Raw genomic sequence first — 25,231 nt, forward strand, 5'->3', positions numbered from 1 at the left:
ACGGGTGGGGTGGGGGTGGGGGGTTCTGTGGCGCTCACGGACAGAACCCTTGCGGAACGGATGGTAAAAATTGGAAGGGCTAGTGGAAAAACCCTAAGGAATTTACCCCATTTGATGCCAGATAAAGAGAAATGGGATGGAGCAGAATGGAGCAGAGCTGAGCGGACCAGAACAGAATCTCCTGGTTCTTCTGAGGAGGGTGTGGGCCTCAACCCCCATTGGGGAAACCCAAAAACCCTCCTGGGTTTCGGCACCAAATGTAAGCTCGGGGGCACGGTTAGCCCAAATAAAATGGGGCAGAAAGTGACTGAAGCAAGCTTTATTAGAATTTGGCCCTCGGGCGAAATTTCCAGCCCGGGGGGAAGGAATAGGGAGCCAGAGAAAATCTCGCATGGCCCTGGCTGCCCAGGGTCTTTACAGGCTGGAATGGGCGGGTGGTCAGGTGGAGTTAAGGGAGGTAAGGGTCAGCAGGTGAAGTTAAAGGTCAGTGGAATTAAGGGTCAACAGGTGGAGTTAAGGGTCAGTAGGGTTTTCTTGTCCATTTGATTGATCACTGGCGCGCTGCCCTTCGTCCTTGCTCTGCTCTCTCTCCTACAGTCACCCAAATTCTGATCTAACATCGATACCATTTTAGAAACAATGCTTATTCTCCTTATTAGCTCAGTTACATCTCATTAAAACTTTCTATGAGGTTTCTACCATGTCAGTTCTGCTATTTTAAGAAAAGGCTGCTTCAAAAATTTTTCTTACCACAATTCCACAAACAGAATAAGGGAGACATGAGAATTTGCATATAAATAAATTCTTAGACATTATTGTATGGGATGATGTTATGATTACATGAGACAAAAAGTCATGATGTTCACAGTTCATTTCTAATGTTGATTATGGGTTTAAATAAGAAAATTATGACAGTGAATATCGACCATGGTTTTGTCTTGTTGGTGAAGTCAGGAACTTGGTATAACATTAATGTCCAATGAATTTTTTTTCCTAGAATATATATGAAGTATTTTCTACTAGAATATTTTACTAGAAGTATATTTTACTAGAAGTTTACATGAAAGACTTGTAAGGATTACAAGAATTTCAAGGATTACTTGAAACATGGGTTTATTATGTGGCTGTCCTGGTTATAACCCAACATATTTCAGTGAGTTTCCTTTTAGGGTTTTCCAGGACTCCTACTTCTAGAACTTCCACATGTGTCTTGCTTTTCTTGGACTTTCTAAATCATTCTCTGTGGTGCATCATATTTAATTCTAAATGCACGATCTAAAGTAGGAACAGGGAGTTCTATTACTATTGCTTTCTTGACTGTTGCCTGATTAAAGGAGTCCTAAAGAATTCTTCCTGAATAAGAGCTACATTCTTAGTGTTTCCTTGTATTTTTGCACATTGCATGAATATTTTTTGAGAACAGAGATAATTACTTCAACTATTAGTTTGAAGAATAGAATATAAGATTATCATAGACCTGTGTTAGGCATTAAATCCATTTTCTCTAGAAAGCTCTATGTTTAGTTTGGTGGAATATCTATGAAACAGTGTGGCCAATTGCAAATTAATTTTTTTAAAATTTTAAAAAATCTTTTTTTACAGGAAATTCTCAGAACTGTACTCAGTCTCAAGAGAAGCTGAATGAAGAAGTGACTATGTAAGTCCAAATGAAGTGTTAATATAATACTCTTTCCTTGTTACTCTATTCAATACTTACAACAAAAAAAATGGAAAAATTGGTCTGATTACTAATATTACATATAAGCAATTAAAGTAAGTATGTTCTTTTCCTTCATTAGGTATATATAACATAATTAGTAAATAATTCTTCCTTTATTTCAAAGGTATATAGATCATATGCTTTGATGTGTCTTTGAGAAAATTGTCATCAATAGAAAAGTTAGAAAAACTTGCTTTTTTTTTTTTTTCTTTTTTGTGGTGCTGGGGATTGAACCCAGGGCCTTGTGCTTGTGAGGCAAGCACTCTACCAACTGTGCTCTACCAACTGAGCTACATCCTCAGTCTGAAAATTTGCATTTTTATACCAGTTTTGCCTCCTGAAATGAAAGGATCATGTCCTAGAGGATAAAGGGCTTGTTTTTCCTTTTATAAAAAATTATTTTCTTCCCAAGCCTTGTAGGAAATGCTATCTCTATAAATTGAAAAGATTTCTATATATTTAAAAATTGAAAAGATATGTAATAGTAATATTTATGTAATAAATAGTAAAAAAAAAAAAGTAAGAAGTAAGGCTTTATTCAGACCAATTTTAGAAACTAATTTTTTAGGTTATTAGAGTAAAGTTGTATCCAGAATAAAAATAGTAAAGTCTGAATAAAAATAACTTAAAAGAACATTCTGGTTTTGTAACTTTATGCTTCTGATAGTGAACTTTTCTTCCTCTGTCCAACACTACTCTGGTTGGAAAGATGCTACTTTACTGAGCTTATTCACTGGAATTTGTAGAGTCTTACTGAAATGACAGAGTCTTTGCTACAGACACAAATGATCCCCACTCTCTTTCTCTGAAAGTGAAGCCTCCTTCTTGCCTAACCCCAATGAACCCCAATCATGTTGTAGCAACACCTTCTGGGCCTTAATTCTTAATCTTCACTGTTCAGCCTCCCACATGTGGCTACATAAATTAAGATTAATGCAAATTAGATAAAATTTAAAGCTCTATTCCTTATTCTCAGTCACATGTCAAATGCTCAATAACCACGCCTGGTCTCCTGTCATACTGTAGATTTTTAAATGGTGCCATTGTCTATAATTGAGTCTTTGTAAATTCTCAGTACAAGTTCTTTGTCAGATACATGAGTGGCAGATATTCTCCCAGTTTCTGACTAGTCGTTTCATATAGTTTTGTGATTTAGAGGTCTTTCAGATTTATTTCAAATGAGATTATCCTCTGATTTTCAAATTTATGATGTAAACTCCAACTTGATATTTATTTGAATATTGTTTTATAATTTGTTCTTTTTAGTTATATATGACAGTAGAATAGTTTTTGACATATCATACATACATGGAGTATAACTTCCCATTCTTGTGGTTGTTCATGACGTGGAGTTACACTGGTCTTGTGTTCATATATGATCATAAGAAAGTTAACTCCGATTCATTCTACTATCTTTCCCATTCCCATCCCCCTCTCCAGCCCCTATAGCCCCTGTCCAATCTAGTGAATGTCCACTTTTCCCCTCACTCTCTACTCAACTTCTGTGAATCAGCATCCATATATCAGAGAGAACATTTGACTTTTGGATTTTGATAATTGACATATTTCACATAGAATAATAGCTTCCAGTCCATCCATTTACTGACAAATGCCATAATTTCCTTTTTCTTTGTGACTGAGTAATGCTCTATTGTGTATATGTACCACATTTTCTTTATCCATTCACAGGCTGAAGGACACCTATGTTGGTTCCATAGCTTAGCTATTGTAAATTGAGCTGTCTGAATATTGATGTGACCATATTACTATTGTATGCTGAGTTTAAGTCCTTTGGTTATATCATAGGAGTGGGATAATTGGGTCAAATGGTGATTCCTGAGGAATCGCCATACTGCTTTCCAAAGTGGTTGCACCGATTTACTGTCCCACCAGCAATGTATGAGTACCTTTTCCCCACATCCTCGCCAACATTTATTCTTACTTGTATTCTTGATAATTGCCATTCTGACTGGAGTAAGATGAAATCTCAGTGTAGTTTTAATTTGTATTTCTCTAAAGCTAGTAATGTTGAACATTTTTTCATATATTTGTTGACCATTCGTATTTCTTCTTCTGGGAAGGGTCTGTTCAGCTCCTTTGCCCATTTATTGATTGGGTTATTTGGGTTTTTTTGGTGTTAAGTGTTTTTGGTTCTTTATGTACCCTGAAGATTAATGCTCTATCTGAAGGGCAAGTGGCAAAGATTTTTCTCCCATTCTATAGGCTCTTTTTTTATGTATTTGATTGTTTCTTTTGCTGTGAAGAAACTTTTTAGTTTGATACCATCCCATTTGTTGATTCTTGATATTACTTCTTGCGCTTTAGAAGTCGTGTTGAGGAATTTGGTTCCTACGACAACATGATGGAGATTTGAATCAATCTACTTTTTCTTCTAATAGGTACAGGAGCTCTGGAATGCCAAGGTCTTTGATCCACTTAGAATTGAGTTTTGTGCAGGGTGAGAAATAGGGGTCTAATTTCATTTTGTTACATATGGATTTCCAGTTTTCCCAGCACCATTTGTTGAAGAGGCTATCTTTTCTCAATGTATGTTTATGGTGCCTTTTTCTAGTATGAGATAACTATATTTATGTGAATTTGTCTCTGTGTCTTCTATTCTGTACCTTTGGTCTTTATGTCTGCTTTGGTTTTAATACCATGCTGTTTTTGTTATTATAGCTCTGTAGTATAATTTAAGGTTTGGTATTGTGATGCTTCCTGCTTCACTTTTCTTGCTAAGAATTGCTTTGGCTCTTTTGGGCCTCTTGATTTTCCCAACTGAATTTTATGACTGCTTTTTCCATTTCTGTGAAGAACATCATTGGAATTTTAATAGGAATTGAATTAAATCATTATAGCACTTTTGGTAGTATGGTCATTTTGACAATGTTAATTCTGTCTAAGAACTTCAGAGATCTTTCCATCTTGTAAAGTCTTCTCATATTTCTTTCTTTAGTATTCTATAGTTTTCACTGTAGAGGTCTTTCACCTCTTTTGTTAGATTGATTCCCAAGTTTTATTTTCTTTGAGGCTATTGTGAATGACATAGTTTTCCTAATTTCTCTTTCATTTGATTCATCACTGATGTATAAGAATGTAATTGATTTATGGGTGCTAATTTTTTATCCTGCTACTTTGCTGTATTCATTTATAAATTCTAGAAGCCCTCTGGTGGAATTTTTTGGGTCTTCTAAATATAGAATCATATTGTCAAGAAACAGGGATAGTTTGAGTTCTCTTTTCCTATTTGTATTCCTTTAATTTCTTTCTTCTGTCTAATTGCTCTGGCTAGAGTATCCAGGACTATGATGAATAAAAGTGGTGAAAGAGGGCATCCCTGACTATTCTAGTTTTTAGGGGGAATGCTTTCCATTTTTCTGCATTTAGAGTGATATTGGCCTTGGGTTTAGCATATATAAGTTTCACAATGTTGAAGCACATTCCTACTATTCCTAGTTTTTCTAGTGTTTTGAGCATGAAGAGGTGCTGTATACTGTCAAATGCTTTTTCTACATCTATTGAGATAATCATGTGATTCTTCTCTTTAATTTTATTTAATTTTATTATGTTTATTGATTTCCATATGTTGAACCAACCATGCATCCCTGGGATGAACCCTACTTGATCATAATGCACTATCTTTTTAATATGTTTTTGTATGTGATTTGGCAATATTTTATTAAGAATTTTTGCATCTATGTTCATCAGGAATATTGGTTTGAAATTTTCTTTCCTTGAGGTGTCTCTGTCTGATTTTTGGTATCAGGGTGATACGAGCTTCATAGAATGAGTTTGGAAAGGTTACCTCCCTTCTATTTAGTGGAATAATTTGAGGAATTATTAGTGTTAGTTCTTCCTCGAAGGTCTGGTAGAACTCAGCTGAGAATCCATCTGGTTCTGGCCCTTTTTTGTTGGTAGGCTTTGATGGTGTCTTCAGTTTCATTGCTTGAAATTGATCTGCCTAAATTTTCTATGTCTTCTTGATGCAATTTGGGTCAGTCAAATGTCTCTAGAAATTTGTCTATGTCTTCAGGATTTTCTCTTTTATTAGAGAAAAATTAATTTTCAAAATAATTTCTGATTATCATCTCTACTTCATTCGTGTCCATTGTGATATATCCTTTTTCATCATGAATTTTTGTAATTTGAGATTTCTCTCTCTTTCTCTTTGTTAACTTGGCTAAGGTTTATCAATTTTATTGATTTTTTTAAAAGAACCAAATTTTTGTTTTATGGATTTTTTGATATTTTTTGGTTTCAATTTCATTGATTTCAGCTCTGATTTTAATTATTCCTGTGTTCTATTACTTTTGATGCTGATTTGTTCTTCTTTTTCCAGGGCTTCAAGATGTAATTTTATGTTATATATTTGTTAATTTTCTATTCTTTTAATGAATGAGCTCAATGCAATGAACTTTCCTCTTCACACTACCTTCATAGTGTCCCAGAGATTTTGATATATTTTATCAATATTCTCATACTTCTAAGTACTTTTTTATTTTATCCCTGATTTCTTCTACTATCCATTCATCATTCTCTAGTATTTTATTTAGTCTCCATCTATCCCAATCAATCTTAAATCTGGTCTTTTCAGGTTATCCCATATTTCTTGGAAGTTCTGTTCATGGTTTCTTAACATGTTTTCTCCATGGTCAGCTTTGTTTTAAAGATTATATATTTTGTCTTCATTGCCTGAAACTCTGTCTTCCAAGTGATCTAGTCTGTTGGTTATGCTTTCAATTGAATTTTTAGTTTGGTTTACTGATTCCTTCATTTCAAGGATTTCTGCCTTTTTTTCAGAATCTCTCTTTACTGAAGTGATCTTTTACTTCCTGCATTTTCTCTCTGATTTCACTCCTTATACTGTCTTTTACTTCACAGATCAGTTTAATCCTGTTGTGGTTTGGATGTGAGGTGTCCCCCAAAAGCCCACGTGAGAGATAATGAAAGAGGATTCAGCTGGGTGTGGTGGCACATGTCTGTAATCCCAGCAACTCAGGAGGCTGAGACAGGAGGATTGAGAGTTCAAAGCTAGCCTCAGAAACTTAGTGAGGCACTAAGCAACTCAGTGAGACCCTATCTCTAAATAAAATACAAGATAGAGTGCCCTGAGTTCAATCCTCAGTACCAAAAAAAAAATAGTAATAATAAAATAAAATAAGATTTAGAGGAGAAATGATTGGGTTGTGAGAGTCTTAATCCAATCAGTGATATAATCCCTGATGGGATTAACTAAGTGGCAACCAAAGCAGTAGGGTATTGTTGGAGGAGGTGGGAATTGTGGTGTGACTTTGGGGTATATAAAAATATGGCAAGTGGAGACCTCTCTCTCTGCTTTCTGATCAATATGTGAGCTACTTCCCTCTGCCATACTCTTTCACCACGATTATCACCCTCACCTTGAGCCCTGAGGAATGGAGCCGGCCTTCTATGTACTAAGACCTCTGAAACCCTGAACCTTCAAATAAACTTTTCCTTCTGTACAATTGTACTGGTCAGTTCCTTTTAGTCAAGGCAGTGAAAAAGCTGACTAAAACAACTATGTACATTCTAAACTCATTCTCTGACATTTCTTTCACTGTGGTGTCAATGGACTGTTATTGAAGTATCTTGGTTCTTTTGGGGTAATTTGTTCCCTTGCTTTTTCATGTTGTTTGTGTGTCTACCCATCTAACAATATGGGTCTGAGACAGTAGAGTTTCTACCCTGCAGACTAATAGTGTCCCTGAAGGTTTCCAATACCTCACTGTTTAGGAAGAAACAAATATTAACAACAACAATTCAAACAATGTACATCTACAATGCTGATTATCACAATAAATAGAAACGATATGATCACTTATTGCCTACAATTAAAACAAGATGTTTAAAAAAAAGATATGAGAATTCAGAATATATAATAGACTTATTTACTTCCTGAAAAAGTACTTAAGGATATATTCTAGTTGATTGAGGCATGTGAAGATAAAGAACTTAATCATGAGGGGGTTATCCAAGAATGATCCTTATGGTAAGGATCCTTATCAGTTAAGATGCTGTAAAATCTAGATAATTCTTGTTAACATGGCTATAGAGTAGAACAGAAGTAAAAAATTCATTTCAAAAGTGAAAAAAAAGCCCAATGGAAATTGGCTGTAATACCTGATTTTATTCCTGGTTTTAAAAAAAAATGGGTTTAAGGAAGAGTAAAAGTATTTAAAAAGCATCCCAGATTACTCACCTGACAGGGAGAAGTGAAATGATATTTTATTTTTGACACCGATTATAAGAAAAATAAAGTTCGAAAATTATTTCTTAAAACTTAGGAGGGCCACCAAAGGACCTTAAAATATGTTTTCTACCATCCAACCTATTGGAATGGGGATAACCAAACAAAATAATCCATGGTCTCTTTAGTAAATAGAAATTTAAAAAAAAAATTATAAAGCAAATAAAATAAGATAAAAATATCAGGAAAAGTTAGGAATTCCCATAAGCAGAAATAATAAAACTAAGTGATGACATGAAGCCTTAAAACACAATTCATAACAATAAGTGAAAGGGTCAGTGCTCCTTTTAATATGCAGAGAATCTCAACTTAGGTCAAATAATAAATGATAGCTATAGGCTGTTTGTACAACATAAATTGAGTACACAATAATTGACAGGGAAAGATTTAAAATAAACAGTTGGGTGAAACATATCAGGATAAGATGTACAAAGTGCAGTAGTGATAATAGTAATACAACAACAACAGAATGTGAAGCCCAAAGAGAATTATGTAATATTGATGAAACAAAACCAAAGAGATGATGCCAGATAATTGAATATCAAAATATTTAAAGTAAAAGCACTAGAAAACAGAGAGAGAAAAATAACAAAGAGTATGGAAGGATGACAACATTGTTTCCTCAGAACTTGGCAGAAGAGGTAGGCAAAAACCAAATGAGGGCATAGGGTAGGTGGATAAGGAATTAATAAGGAATTATTTAATAAAAATGAGTCTTAACTTCTAAGCCTATGAACAGATCACACATTTCGGGTCATGACTGGCTAAAATTTCTTTTAACTCATTTCCTTTTAAAATGGTGATAAAAATTAAAAATAAAGTCCACTAGGTATTTAAAATCTGTATTTATGTAGAACATATCTACTGACTACCATAAAATAATGACAAGTAACAGTGACAAAGGCCATTGTAATTACAAAGGTTTAAAATTAGGCAGACCTGAGGTTTTAGAAACTAAAAACTACTCAATTTAATAATTGTTGGGTCAGAGAAAAAATATGGATTACCTGTAAAGTAACAAAAATGAAAACAGTTTGCACAGAAGCCTATGGGGTGAAGTTAAAGCTGTACAAAAGGGGGGTTTTTAAGATGGCGGACTAGAGGGCGGCTGCATTTCATGTTGCTCCAGGACTCAAGATTCAAAAGAAGAGATAGTGAGAGACTTGGGACCAACTCAAAGCCGCTGGGTGAGTTTCTCCCATTAGGGAGGCGTCCTGGATGGGGCGGTAGCCCTGGAACACAGGGAACTGTGAAGTAGAGTGGCTCAGCGAGACGCCCCTCCCCCTGCTGGAGCGGTAAACACGGACAGCGGGGAACTTTGCAGAGGAGGCCGCGCAGCACACCGCTTGGTTTTGGAGCAATCTTCCGGGGCTCCGGCGGCTGCCTGAGAAAGAGTTGGGCGGCGAGCTATTTGGACTCAGCAACCACCTGAACAACGGGGAGGGGGCTGTCCTGAGGAAGTGGAGGTGCGCAGTGAGTTGCTTGGTCTCCAAGCGCCCACACAGAACACTGGGTGGCTGCCTGGAGGAAGAGACCAGCGGCGGGTCACTGGGGCTTGGAGCATATGTAAGAGGCTCCAAGTGACTGCTCAGAGGAGGGGTCCCATAGTCAGGCGATTAGGTGCAAAGCACGGTCCGGTCCGGGGACCTAGGCACCTTTTCTTGAAAGAGCTACACAGAGACAAGCTGAGGGGCGGAGCAAAGATTCCAGGACTGCGGGCAGCTTCTCTGAGGAGGGGCTACCTAAGGAGACTCGTCTGTGAAGGGCAGGGCTCCCAGGCCCAGGAGGTAGATCCAGGCCCCTGGGAATGTTGCCTGGGAAGGCTGCCCTGCCCAGGCGGTAGTTGACTGAGGGGAACCTCTAGGAGGGGAACTGACCAGCGAGACCTCCCCACTGGGTGAGTCTTCCCCGCCGAGTGAGGTTTTCCCACAAGGACGGTAAAACCAGAGACACAGGCCCAAACAGGCCTTGCCTCAGCCTGCAGCCTAGTTCCCCTTTAGATGACCATTGGTCAACAAGTAGAGGCACCTCTGCCCACTAGTAAGGATTATACCCCACCTGAAGACCACCACCCCTAGAGAGGCAGCTTCCTTGGGGAGCACTGCAGTATCAACTTCCTCTAAGACTTCAGGCTACTGAAGGATAAGAGGGGATACACTAGCAATCTTCAGGGACATTATAAGTCAATAGAGGAAATCTGCAACATCTCAGCAGTCCACTGATACCTGAACGACATGAGAAAACAAGGGAAGAAAATGCCTCAAACAAATCTGGATGTTACACCAATAAAATCCAATGACAGCATGGCAGAAGAAATGTCAGAAAGGGAGTTCAGAATGTACATAATTAACATGATAAGGGAAGCAAACGATGAAATGAAAGAGCAAATGCAGGCATTGAATGAACGTACCAATCGACAGTTAAAAGAGCAAATACAGGAAGCAAAAGACCATTTCAATAAAGAGTTAGAGATATTGAAAAAAAACCAAACAGAAATCCTTGAAATGAAGGAAACAATAAACCAAATTAAGAACTCCATAGAAAGCACAACCAATAGGATAGAACACCTGGAAGACAGAACCTCAGATATTGAAGACAAAATATTTAACCTCGAAAACAAAGTCAAACAAACAGAGAAGATGGTAAGAAATCATGAACAGAATCTCCAAGAACTATGGGATATCATGAAAAGGCCAAATTTGAGAATTATTGGGATTGAGGAAGGCTTAGAGAAACAAACCAAAGGAATGAACAACCTATTCAATGAGATAATTTCAGAAAATTTCCCAAATCTGAAGAAAGAAATGGAAAATCAAGTTCAAGAGGCGTATAGGACTCCAAATACACAAAATTACAACAGACTCACACCAAGGCACATTATAATGAAAATCCCTAACATACAAAATAAAGACAGAATCTTAAAGGCTGTGAGAGAAAAGAACCAAATTACATTCAGGGGGAAACCAATACGGATATTAGCAGATTTTTCAAACCAGACCTTAAAAGCTAGAAGGGCCTGGAATAACATTTTTCAAGCCCTAAAAGAAATTGGATGCCAACCAAGAATCTTATACCCAGCAAAACTTACTTTCAGATTTGACGATGAAATAAAATCCTTCCACGATAAACAAAAGCTAAAAGAATATACAAAAAGAAAGCCAGCATTACAGAACATTCTCAGCAAAATATTCCATGAAGAAGAGATGAAAAACAAAGAAGCAAATCAGCAAAGGGAGGAGCTATCCTAAAGGAACTCTCAAATAAAGAGGAACCAAGTAGTGTCAAAAATAAACAAATAAATGAATAAAATGAGATAAATGACTGGGAATACAAATCATATCTCAATAATAACCCTGAATATTAATGGCCTGAACTCATCAATCAAAAGACATAGACTGGCAGATTGGATAAAAAAGAAAGATCCAACAATATGTTGCCTGCAAGAGACTCACCTCATAGAAAGAGATACCCAAAGACTAAAGGTGAAAGGATGGGAAAAAACTTACCATGCACATGGACCCAGCAAAAAAGCTGGGGTATCCATCCTCATTTCAGATAAAGTGGACTTCAAGCCAAAGTTAGTCAGAAGGGATAAAGAAGGACATTTCATACTGCTTAAGGGAACCATAAATAAGCAAGACATAACAATCATAAATATCTATGCCCCAAACATTGGCTCACCCATGTATATCAAACAAATCCTTCTCAATCTCAGAAACCAAATAGACCACAATACAATAATACTAGGTGATTTTAACACGCCTCTCTCACCATTGGAGAGATCTTCCAAAAAAAAATTGAACAAAGAAACCATAGATCTCAATAACACAATCAATAATTTAGACTTAACAGACATTTATAGAATATACCATCCAACCAAGAGCAAATACACCTTTTTCTCAGCAGCACATGGATCCTTCTCTAAAATAGATCATATTTTATGCCACAAAGCTAATGTTAGCAAATACAAGAAGATAGAGACACTTCCTCGTATTTTATCAGATCATAATGGATTGAAACTAGAAATAAATGAAAGAGTAAGAAACAGAAATTACTCCAACACCTGGAGATTAAACAATATGCTATTATATGATGAATGGATAACAGAAGATATTAGGAAGGAAATTAAAAAATTCTTAGAGGTAAACGAGAACAAAGAAACATCATAGCAAAATCTCAGGGACACTATGAAAGCAGTACTTAGGGGAAAATTTATTTCATGGAGCGCATTCAATAAAAGAAGCAAAACTCAACAAATAAACAACCTAACACTACAGCTCAAAGCCCTAGAAAAAGAAGAACAAACCAACACCAAAAGTAGTAGAAGACAGGAAATAGTTAAACTCAGAGCTGAAATCAACGAAATTGAAACAAAAGAAACAAGACAAAAAATTGACAAAATAAATAGTTGGTTCTTCAAAAAAATTTAAAAAATTGATAAACCTTTAGCCACACTAACAAAGAGAAGACGAGAGAGAACCCAAATCACCAAAATTCGAAATGAACAAGGAAACATCACAACAGACACGAGTGAAATACAAAACATAATTAGAAGCTATTTTGAAAATCTATACTCCAACAAAATAGAAAATTTCAAAGATATCAACAAGTTTCTAGAGACGTATGAATTGCCTAAACGAGGAGGACATACACAATTTAAATAGACCAATTTCAAGTAATGAAATAGAAGAAGTCATCAAAAGCCTACCAACAAAGAAAAGTCCAGGACCTGATGGTTTCTCAGCCGAGTTCTACAAAACCTTTAAAGAAGAGCTCATTCCAATACTTTTCAAAGTATTCCATGAAATAGAAGAGGAGGGAACCCTCCCAAACTCATTCTACAAAGCCAATATCACCCTGATACCTAAACCAGACAGAGACACATCGAGGAAAGAAAATTTCAGATCAATATCCTTAATGAACATCGACGCAAAAATTCTGAACAAAATTTTAGCAAATCGCATACAAAAACATATTAAAAAGATAGTGCACCATGATCAAGTGGGTTTCATCACAGGGATGCAAGGTTGGTTCAACATCAGGAAATCAATAAATGTAATTCACCATATCAACAGACTTAAAGTCAAGAATCACATGATTATTTCGATAGATACAGAAAAAGCATTTGATAAAATACAGCACCCCTTCATGCTCAAAACACTAGAAAAAATTGGGATAGTGGAAACGTTCCTTAACATTGTAAAGGCCATCTATGCTAAGCCCATGGCTAATATCATTCTTAATGGTGAAAAACTGAAAGCATTCCCCCTAAAATCTGGAACAAGGCAGGGATGCCCTCTCTCACCACTCCTATTCAATATCGTCCTTGAAACTCTAGCCAGAGCAATTAGACAGACCAAAGAAATTAAAGGGATACGAATAGGAAAAGAAGAACTCAAACTATCCCTATTTGCTGATGATATGATTATATACTTAGAGGAACCAGGAAATTCCACCAGAAAACTCTTAGAACTCATAAGTGAATTTAGTAAAGTAGCGGGATATAAGATCAATGCTCATAAATCTAATGCATTTTTATACATAAGTGATGAATCTTGAGAAAGAGAAGTTAGAAAAACTACCCCATTCACAATAGCCTCGAAAAAAATAAAATACTTGGGAATCAATCTCACAAAAGAGGTGAAAGACCTCTACAATGAGAACTACAGAACACTAAAGAAAGAAATTAAAGAAAACCTTAGAAGATGGAAAGATTTCCCATGTTCCTGGATAGGCAGAATTAATATTGTCAAAATGGCCATACTACCAAAAGTGCTATACAGATTCAATGCAATTCCAATTAAAATCCCAACGATGTAGCTTACAGAAATAGAACAAGCAATTATGAAATTCATCTGGAAGAATAAGAAACCCAGAATTGCTAAAGCAATCCTTCGCAGGAAAAATGAAGCAGGGGGTATTGCAATACCAGAACTTCAACTATACTACAAAGCAATAGTAACAAAAACAGCATGGTATTGGTACCATAATAGACAGGTGGATCAATGGTACAGAATAGAGGACACGGACACAAACTGAAATAAATACAATTTTCTCATACTAGACAAAGTTGCCAAAAATATGCAATGGAGAAAAGATAGCCTCTTCAACAAATGGTGCTGGGAAAATTGGAAATCCATATGCAACAGAATGAAACTAAACCCATATCTCTCACCGTGCACGAAACTAAACTCAAAATGGATTAAGGACCTCGGAATCAGACCAGAGACCCTGCATCTTATAGAAGAAAAAGTAGGTCCAGATCTTCAACATGTTGGCTTAGGACCAGACTTCCTCAACAGGACTCCCATAGCACAAGAAATAAAAGCAAGAATCAACAACTGGGATAGATACAAACTAAAAAGCTTTCTCTCAGCAAAGGAAACTATCAGCAATGCGAAGAAAGAGCCTACAGAGTGGGAGAAAATCTTTGCCAATCATACTTCAGATAGAGCACTAATCTCCAGAATCTATAAAGAACTCAAAAAACTCAACACCAAGACTACAAATAACCCAATCGACAAATGGTCTAAGGAAATGAACAGACACTTCACAGAAGAAGACCTACAAACAATCAACAAACATATGGAAAAATGTTCAACATCTCTAGTAATAAGAGAAATGCAAATCAAAACTACCCTAAGATTCCATCTCACCCCAATTAGAATGGCGATTATCAAGAATACAAGCAACAACAGATGTTGGCGAGGATGTGGAGAAAAGGGTACACTCATACATTGCTGGTGGGGCTGCAAATTAGTGTAGCCACTCTGGAAGTCAGTATGGAGATTCCTTAGAAAACTTGGAATGGAACTACCATTTGACCCAGCTATCCCACTCCTTGGCCTATACCCAAAGGACTTACAATCAGCATACTACAGAGATACAGCAACATCAATGTTCATTACTGCTCAATTCACCATAGCCAGATTGTGGAACCAACCTAGATGCCCTTCAGTTGATGAATGGATAAAGAAACTGTGGCATATATATACAATGGAATATTACTCAGCCATAAAGAATGATAAAATTATGGCATTTGCAGGCAAATGGATGAAACTGGAGAATATCATGCTAAGTGAGATAAGCCAATCTCAAAAAACCAAAGGAAGAATGATCTCGCTGATAAGTGGATGATGATACATAATGGGGTGTTGGAGGGGTTAGTTTTTAGGGTTAGAGTGAGAGTTAGGGAGGGGGGCAAGAATGGGGGAAGGAAGGACTGTATAGAGGGAAAAGAGGGATGGGAGGGGTGGGAGGAAGGGGAAAAATAACAGAATGAATCAACCAACATCATCCTATGTAAATTTATGATTACACAAATGGTATGCCTTTACTCTATGTACAAACAGAGAAACAACATGTATCCCATTTGTTTACAATAAAAAAAAAAACTGTACATAAGGGAAAATTCATCAACTAAATCTTTTTATTTTCAAATTAAAATAAAATACTTTATTCAAATATTTTAAACAGCATCAAAAAGAAACTAAACATGAAATAAGAAAAGAAGAAAAATAAAGTCCTAGAGGGGCTATTCTTGAATTAGAATAGCAGCAGGGAGATCTAAAAGTCTAACATCAAAAGAAATATACTATAAGTATACTAAATTATATATTAGAAAGTAAATTATAAAACTTGAAAACATAACATGTGGCATAACATCAAAGATAACATTCTATACCAGTTTTAAATATTTCAAGTATAAGGATGATTTAGTAGCAAGATATTAATCACTGAAATTGCCTTAAAAATACAGAACTAATATTCTTTGAAGAAATATTCAGGAAAAAATTGCTGAAGAATTACCTTCCCAAAAAATGCTCTTGACTTAATGCTGTGATTCAGTTGATCAAACATCAAGAAATACATAATTTAAAGAGGGAACTGAAACATTCCCAATCATATGAAAAAGATATAAAACTTTCCAAATTATTTTATGAAACCAACATAACCCTAATAATGAAACAATAGCAAATAATGATTTAGTTTGTTTTATGTAATGGAAAGGAAAATCCTTAAATTCAATGCCATCAAATCACACCCTTTGCTATTAAGAAAAGGATACTATATCGTGTGCAGTTAAGTATTACCTTAAGAATGCAAGAATAATTTTATGTTAGGAATTCTATTAATATAATCCAGGGATGAGTGAGGCAAAGGAAATTTCAATAGGTGCCCTTAAGACATTTGATAAACTAAAAACAGTCAAAAATTTCTTGGTAAAAATGTTAATGAAAATTAATATAATAGAATCATATATTAATATGATTAATATATTACTAATAGGCCAATATTATATGTCATGGTGAAATACAAAAGAAATTCCCACTAGAGTTAGAATAGTCTAAGGACCCTCTAATACAACTGTCATCTAACAAAGTTGTGTATATTCTAACTACCCAATGGTAAAGAATGGATTAAAATGCTCTATTATAGCTGTAAAATGAAATATCATGCATCTGTGGTTCTCGAGTGGGATGATTTTGTCCCCCACGGGATATATGGCAATGTCTGGAAACATTTTCGGTTGTGAAGATGGGATGGTGGGGTGAGGCAGGGTCACTCTTGACACCTGGTCCCTCGAGGTCAAGGCCAGGCATGATGCTAGACATCCTACATCACCCAGGACAGGTCCCCATCACAAAGAATGCCTGCTGAGTGGCTTCTCTGAGTAGCCTTAACATCTGCAATGCAACTTGTCCAAACTGAGCTCTTACTATGTTGGGAGAAATCTTAAGTCTTGGCTAGCAGCAGTGAACGTCTCAAGTGTGTAAAAGGAAAGGCTTTGCACATTCACGACCATCAGGAAAACCTACAGAGAGGAGCATTCCGCTCTGGTCACTTAGGAAAGTAAACAACTGCCCCCAAATTGACCTAGTGTTACCAAGGGAAACTGTATAGGGGCCTGGTGTTCTGATCCCCCATGGCACATTGTGATTGGGCAAAAAGTCCATAAAATATATGGTTTTTCCTGCAATAAATGAGTTTGCGGGCTGCTCACCACAAGCCTGCTTCTACCCAACTCCTGGAGTCTGGGTCTTGACTCTGCAGCCCTTACCTGCACCTGAGCTAGCCTGGCACCCCTACATTACTATATGCCACTTACCACACAAAATACTTGATTTGTTTATTTGATCCTCACAAAACCTCGATAAATTAAGTGCTATGAATTTATGTAACTTATTCAATGTCACACAGATATTAATGAGAGAGATGGGATTTGAATCCAGGAAATCTGATTGCTTTTTTTTTATTATTGTGCTTGTGTGCTGACATTAAGTGACTAAAGTGGGATTCACACACACACACACACACACACACACACACACACACCATGACCCATCCCAATGTCATAAAATACCATACATATATAATTAAATAAAAGTAAATATATCTTGTTTGTTTGTTGGTTAAAAAAAAAAAAACAAGTTTGCAAAAGGGTTTACAATTTCTTATGTTGGACGGGGAAAGAATAGAAGTGATATAGGATGTGATGATTATGAGGGAAAATTAGAAGATAGGAGTAAAATTTAATGTAAGAGTGTAAGACAGAACAATAGAGATTGGTTGTTAGTGGAAGAAAAGAGAAAGAGAATCAAGGGAAACAGGTAAGAGAAAAAAAATATATATAGTGAAAATTTTTTTAAAAAAGGAATAAAAAGCAAAACTAAATATACTAATCAGACTTCCTAGTCTTCAAAAAAACTGATCATGAAAACAACTGGCTTCAAAAATGCTAGAAATAAGGAAAAAAAACAATTATGAGTATGTATAAATGTTCATGTACCATTAAGGTCACAATTAAACAGAAAATTTTAAAAGGGGAGAAAAAGAAAAAAAGAGAGAGAAAAATAAATCTCAATGAAAAGTTAAAGAATTCTTTTTGTTGGAGTTCACAGATTCTCTGCTTCTCTTCTCAGTATTTTTAGGTGGGGTTGTCTGGAGCATGATGCTCCACCCTCTGGATTGTTGGAGTGGGAGAGATAATCCCGAAGGTGGAATTCCTGGAAGCAGGGTTTAGGTTTAGGCAGGTTTCAGGCTCTTCACTGAATGCCAGTTGGTCTGCAGATTTTAAATCAGCACACCTCCAAGGCCCAGTAATTGCCAGTTCACATTGGAAAACCCCAGGGATCCTCCCTGTATTCCACTTGTCTCATGGAGGAACCAATTTTTAGTCCCCTACATCACCTGCAGCCCCCACATTTCCTGGTTCAGTCTCCAAATTCAATCTCTCCCTGTCCCTGCCTTTCTGGATTCCTAGCCAAACGCATCTGTCCCAGCTGGTCCTGCAAGCAGCTAGAATGGAGGGATAGAGGGACAGCCAGGTGGGTTTTCATGACCAGTTGTCTCCTGTGTAAACCTCTCTCCACATTTGATTTTCTCCTGGTTGCTTAAGCACACTCTATGCCGTGCAGTATGTGTTTACTGCGCCTGTATTTCAGGCCGAACTTGGGTTTGCTAAGAATTGGCTTCCTCCGATACGACCCCCATGCTGTGGATGTAAAATGGTTCCTTCCTTGCATGCCACCTGGAGAGATGGCCACTTCTTTCCCACACAAGGATATTGTGCGTGGTGCCTCTCAGTTTAGTGGGGCAATGTCCTTCATCTTTAAACACTCTGTACCCACCTCAGGCCTCGTAAAAATAGGGGTTACTCTAAGTGGAGGGACTTCTCTGATTGTTGCTCCTGGCCCGGCCACAGCAGTGGCTGTGCTGCTGGGGATTTCTCACTTATTTTATTATATCCAATCCTCTGAGTTTCTGATCTGCTTTGAATATCCAGTACTAATTCCCAGTAAAGTCCCTCTCTTTTTGTGTTGTTCACCCACCTTGCAGAGAAGTTGCCTGTCTGCTTTCTTGGGTTCATGCAAGTGACCTCCAGTCTGCCATCTTGAAAGCCTCCTTTTTCATTTTCTTGAAGGTTTCTTTTGGGATACAAAATTTTTAAATTTTGATGAATTCTAATTCATCAGGTTTTTCCTTTTACAGATTTGCTTTGGAATTTAAAAATACTTTGCCTAACCCAGAGTTATGAAGATTTTCTATTGCTCTCTTCTAGAAGTTACACTTAGATCTGTGATCTGTTTCAAGTTAATTTTTGTGAAAGGTGTGAGGCAAGGGTCTAACTTCATCTTTTTCACATGCAACTATCCAGTTGCCTCAGCACCATTTTTTGAAAAAGCTATTCCTTCTCCACCAAATTGCCTTGGTACCTTTGCTTAAAATCAACCATTCATAAATGTAAAGGCTAGTTTCTATTTTCTCATTTCTCTTGCCTTTATTGTTATGTCTATACTTATGCAGTACCACACTATTTTGATTACTATACTTTTAGAGTTTAAATAAATAAATAAAATCGGAAAACATAAGTCCCCCAACTTTGTTCTTTTTGAACATTATTCTGGCTATTCTGAGTACCTTACCTTTATTTCTACAGACCTTTTAGAATCACCTTGTCAATGTTTACCAAAACAAAACAACAATAACAACAACAACAACAAAAAAAATCCTGCTAGAATTTTTCACAGACATTGCATTGAATTTATAGATCAATTTAGAGAGAATTGTGATTTTGACAATATTAAGTCTTCCATTCCATGAACATGGATTATCTCCTCATTGATTTAGATCTTTTTAAGTTTTATAGTAATGCATTATAGTTTTCCTTACACAAATCTTGTATTTCTTTTTGTTTAATTTTAAACCCAATGTTCTTCAACAAGATGGTTTTTATTAAACCTGTAGTGTTCTTTACTGTCCTTGAACAGTGCCTCTTAGAAAGTACTTATAGTTGATTCCTATTATTTGTTATAGTTATATTCTAGCAAACCCACTAGAAACATTGAATTTACAAACACTGAACTTATTGCTCTTAGGAGAAATATACGTTAGGTTCCTCTGAGCCTTTGGTCACAAATGTTTCATCAACTAACCAGTAAGTAACCTAATTTTATGTGTATCTCTGTTTAAGGACACCTTAGCCATTCAGTGAACTTGAACTCACAGTCAACAACACTGCAGCCTATGACTGATGAAGCCTGTCTAACACATGTTTTCTCCATAGGGCACCTCACATCCTTCTTGCAGTTAGAAACACTAGACAGCACTACATCCTGATTTTTGTAGTTGTTACAAACACAAAAACTACCAACAAAAAGCACAAAATTAGAAAAGCCTGAACATTATCCTTATTGTTAGAAATAGATCATGAAAATTAGACTTTTTTTAACAGTACTACAGCTAAAACAAGAAGGCAGAACATTACTTTGTGGGATCTGTTGGGGAGGTGCACTTTGGGCAAATGAGTTTTTTAAAATTTTTGACTTACAAATTAATTTTACTGTCTACTAGTAAATAAATAATCCTCAAATAATAAGCATCAGTTTGATTCCCTCTTGTGTCTTGCTTGGTGCTTCACTCTCCCGGTTTCCAACCACTCATTGGTCACTTCTCAGCCATTTCTTTGGAGGCTCTTTCTCTTCATTCCAAACTCAACACGTTTGCAGGGTCCCTGAGATCAGTCCTTGGCCCTTTTCTCTTCTTTGAATTTCATTTCATTTTTCAAAAGTAACTTTCTTTACATCTCATTCTCCCTCTCCTTGGGTAGGTAGTGTCATCCTGGCTCTTCTTTTAAAAACTGCCTATAAGCTACCATTTTCAAGTTTACCTCTCTAGTTTAAACCTTTCTCCAGTCCTTCTGACTCCCATTTTCAACTTAATTACCATTTTGAGGTTCAATAGGCATCTCAGACTTAGCATGTCCACACAGCCAGAATTCTTGAATTCTCTTTCCTTTTCCCAGTTTCCTACATCTGTAAATGGCATCCCACTTGCCCTGCTGCCCAACCAAAACCTAAGGCATTATCCCTGATATCCCTCCTTTCTTCATTCCTTATAATCCTGTATATTGGCAATTATTTTTAGGATGAGTGTGTAGAACAAAAAAGTGATTATTACAATCATAATCTATAAAACACTAAGAAACCTAAATATCTTGTGTCATAGCAAATGAACAGAGCAATTCAACATCCAGGGTCAATCAAGCACCTAAAGATTAGACTCACATGGTGAACAGGACCTCGTCATGGTATAGAGTAGACCAGCTATAACAGCTTTTTAAGTTCTCTCTCCCCACTGAGGATCTCAAAATATACTCTAATCAAGAGGAAGTATGTAATGTGGTGCTCTTCAAGCAGCTTAAAAATTTTAAATCTAGAGGACACAATGGGAAGTATTTTATAAAAATTTTTATTGGCACATAATAGTTACATACAATAATGGGATTCATTGTGACATATTTGTACATGCACATAACATAATTTGATCAATTCCATTCCCCAGTATTTCCCTTTGCCCTCCCCTTGATCCACTTCTTCTTTTTGACTGTTCTTCTATTTTCATGAGATTCCCCACTTTCTATCTTTTTCTTGTTCTCTCTTTAGCTCCCACATATGAGAAAAAAAAAAAAAAATAAGACTCTTGACTTTCTCAGTCTAGCTTATTTTACTCAGCATGATGTTCTCCAGTTCTCTCCATTTTACTGCAAATGACATAATTTTATTCTTCTTTATGATTGAATAAAACTCCATTGTGATATAGGCCACATTTCCTTTATCCATTCATCTCTTAATGGATACCTAGGCTGGTTCCATCCCTTGGCTATTGTAAATTGCACGGATCCAACCAAGGTATGCTTGTATCACTGTGGTGTCATCAAAGGTGGAAACAGAACTTTTGTGCTGACAATCTTCTCAGTCATCTTTCTGGCATAGAAGGTTGGCTGATTTGGTTTGAGGAGTCCATTAGCTGATGATTTTTGTTTCTTGGAGTAACAATGAACGATGCACTATAACTGCAAGTCATGTGATAGGCCGTGTCCCTCCAGCTTCCTCGATTCACATCACTTTGAACTTTTGCTCCTGGAACATTTTGAGCTTTTTTACTGCCTCACTGTCTCCTGGGAGAGACCTTTTCTCCCTCCCTAGAATGTCTTTCATGCTTTTAATGACTGACCCCATTTCACATTTTGGATCCCAGCATAATATCATTTCCTCAAAGAAACTTTTCTTAAACACTGTATTTATCTGCATTCAATCTTCCAACCCACATTTACCCACAAATTATTCTATGACCTATCACCCGGTCTACTTCCTTCATGGAACAACTTGAAACTCTTCCTCTTTGTACATTGTCTGTGTCCTCCCATGAGAATGAGAGGACTTATTATCTTGCTGATGGCTGAATCTCTAGAACCTCAAGCCTACTGGCACCCGATATGCATCTGTTAAATCACCACACTTTTAATCTGATCTCCCACTTGCTATATATTTAGACCGTTTTCATTTTCTCTGTATTTTTACAAATACTACAATAACCTTCCATATAGGTTAATCTTTGCACATTACCTTAGTTAAATTCCGTAAGTTGAATTTTGGATTTAGTGATACATATATGTTTAAAGCTTTTTATCAAATGTTTACAATTATTAACATTTTCTTTACCCTCCTGTTCCATATACACTTATTTTAATCACCTCAATGTAACTTTTTCATATGAAAGTATTAAAAATACTGAAAGAAGATAAAAGTAGCAAGTAAGTTTTAAAATGCCAATTTCTAATGTAAAAAGAGACATACATACTCCAGATGTTTTACAAAGGAAACCTAGATTATTAATTACATTCAACATATACTTTACTCTTTTAAGTTAATTTTAGTTATTTTCTAGATCCTAGCATAAATTTTCTCAATCAAACATGATGATAAATATTGTTCCTTTTTTCCTTCCTTCCTTCCTTCCTTCCTTCCTTCCTTCCTTCCTTCCTTCCTTCCTTCCTTCTTTCAGAAGCAAGGAAAACAAGTTGTGCTTCAGTCTAACATTTCCAATAATCTTTCCTCAGGTTGACTCTGTATTATGTTGGAATAGGAGCTACTGCCTTGATTTTTGGCTACAAGCAGATTTCCTTTTGGGTGATGGCTGCAGCACGGCAGACCAAGAGAATTCGAAAGCAGTTTTTCCATTCGGTTTTGGCGCAGGACATCGGTTGGTTTGACAGCTGTGATATCGGGGAACTTAACACTCGCATGACTGAGTAAGAGGATGGATATGCAGTGCACCAACTTTGTTTTCACATGTGACATGGACACGACTTGACTACATTTGTTTGTTTCAGTGACATCAGCAAAATCAGTGATGGCATCGGGGACAAGATTGCTCTGTTGTTTCAAAATATGTCTACTTTTTCCATTGGCCTGGCAATTGGCTTGGTAAAGGGCTGGAAACTGACTCTGGTGACTCTATCCACATCTCCTCTTATCATGGCTTCAGCGGCAGTGTGCTCTCGGGTAAGAAAGACACTAGTAGTGCTGGCTGGAAGCCAAGGTGTGAACACAAAGCCTCACTGAGTTTGTCGAAAAAGATGCTTCGATTCATTTTCTTTTTTTACAAATATTTTATTTTTTATATATTTTATGTATTTTATATATTTTTATTTTTACAGACTGCATTTTGATTCATTGTACACAAATGGGGTATAACTTTTCACTTTTCTTCTTGTATACGATGTAGATTCACACCATTTGTGTAATACATGTACATAGGGTGACGATGTCTGTCTCAGTCCGCTATCTTTCCTTCCCCAGCTTCTATTCATTTTCTATAACCCAAAATATGAAGGGATCCTATCAACACCAGCTTCTCATTTTGTTCATTGTTGATCAACTTCCCATCTTCAAAAGTTATCTGACTAAATTGAATTTTGTTTTCATATCTTAATAACATTAAAAAATATCCCTTGCCATTGAGCAGCCTGTGCAGCTTCACATGATAGTATGGGGGACGTGCGAGACATTATACACAGGATGTTTAGTTGCTGCTGGAGAGAATCATGAGCTCTGAATTCCCAGATAAATGTGTTGTGATTCATTTCACTGGGCAGAACCAAAGGAAAAAATTCCAGAAACAATAAACTCCTAACACATTTTTTTTAATGTCAACCTCTTCAATCCTATATTTTAAATACACAATTTGAATAATATTTAAAATGTCTGTTAATGTCCTTTTTATGTATTATATAAATGTATATCAGTTCTTCAGCAGTGTTATACTAAGCATAGCACTAGATGTTAATCTTATTTACAGTCTGGTTTTGAAACCAGTGGTCTTTGTGAAATTCAAAAACAACCAGTGTATTCCTAATATCCCTCTCTGAATCAAGTCTTTGGCAATTCTACCAGTGTATGCACCCAACTACTAAATTGGAGGCATAGTGTTTTTAATTTTGAAATACTAGTTATTCTCTTGAGAAATCAATTCCATAAGATTTTCTGAGTTTATTTGCTAATATAGAATTTAACCAAACAAGAATTTTTGGCAACAAAATATTCTGAGAATCATTCCTTAAGAATAGACATGGTTATTTAGATAATAAATCTATATTTAGTGTGACTTCTAGTGTTAACCTTGAAACCTTGTCAAAATCTGCATAACCAGATTATTTGAAATGAGGATCTCTCAGTAGGAAGATTTATGAAGATCAGGGTTTTAACTACCCAGGGAAGAAAGATGACAAGAAGTTAGGAAGAGCAGAGGGCAATCTAAGTTTTGTAACTGTATGAACTGAAGAGGAAGCAATTAAGAACCAATGTTCCCCAAATGACTAGAGATACCAGGATGAGTGGTTTCTATTTTTCTTCAGTTCACTTTAATTTGGCAAGCATTTATTAAATACTATGTCCAAGGTTTTTCATGAAGTGGTGATTTCCCTCATATATTATAGGAATAACTGTCTTTATTCAGTGAACTCAGAAAATAATGAGTACTACTCAGCTTGTTCTACCTGACTTTAACAGCCATCCAAGCATGTCATACATAAAGTTAGCTCCAGTGTTCTAGAATGCACTTTGAATTTGGGTAGATTTGCCAGATGAGTAGGCAGTATTGCACATTCACAGCTCTGAAGGCAATGTTCTTCCTGTTCCCTTTTGCCAAAACTGTTGTGCCAGTTTCTAAACTTGAAATGATTCATAGAGAAAAGGACACATCTGGTGTCAAATTATAGACATCAAGTAAACCTACCTACTAATATCAACACTGGTATTCTCCCCTTTCACTCCAAATATCACCTCTTGGTGTTCAAAAATAAAGTATTTACTGGGCAGACTACATTATGCAGTACAGTTCCAAAGGACATACCCACATACACAGGATCATGTTCCTGCTTTTCTTCTGTTATTTCATTA

General features: G+C 36.3%; 1 protein-coding gene across 1 annotated transcript in view; it reads left to right on the forward strand.

Moving 5' to 3' along the window:
• Nucleotides 1–25,231, forward strand: part of Abcb5 (ATP binding cassette subfamily B member 5) — a 146,089-nt gene that overhangs the window by 30,974 nt on the left and 89,884 nt on the right. The window contains 3 exon segments of the mRNA XM_047561242.1: nucleotides 1,603–1,657; nucleotides 22,891–23,082; nucleotides 23,164–23,335. Of these exon segments, the coding sequence (XP_047417198.1) occupies nucleotides 1,603–1,657; nucleotides 22,891–23,082; nucleotides 23,164–23,335 (419 nt within the window).

Source organism: Sciurus carolinensis, chromosome 8 (genome assembly GCF_902686445.1).
Source record: "Sciurus carolinensis chromosome 8, mSciCar1.2, whole genome shotgun sequence".
Taxonomy (NCBI): Eukaryota; Metazoa; Chordata; class Mammalia; order Rodentia; family Sciuridae; genus Sciurus; species Sciurus carolinensis.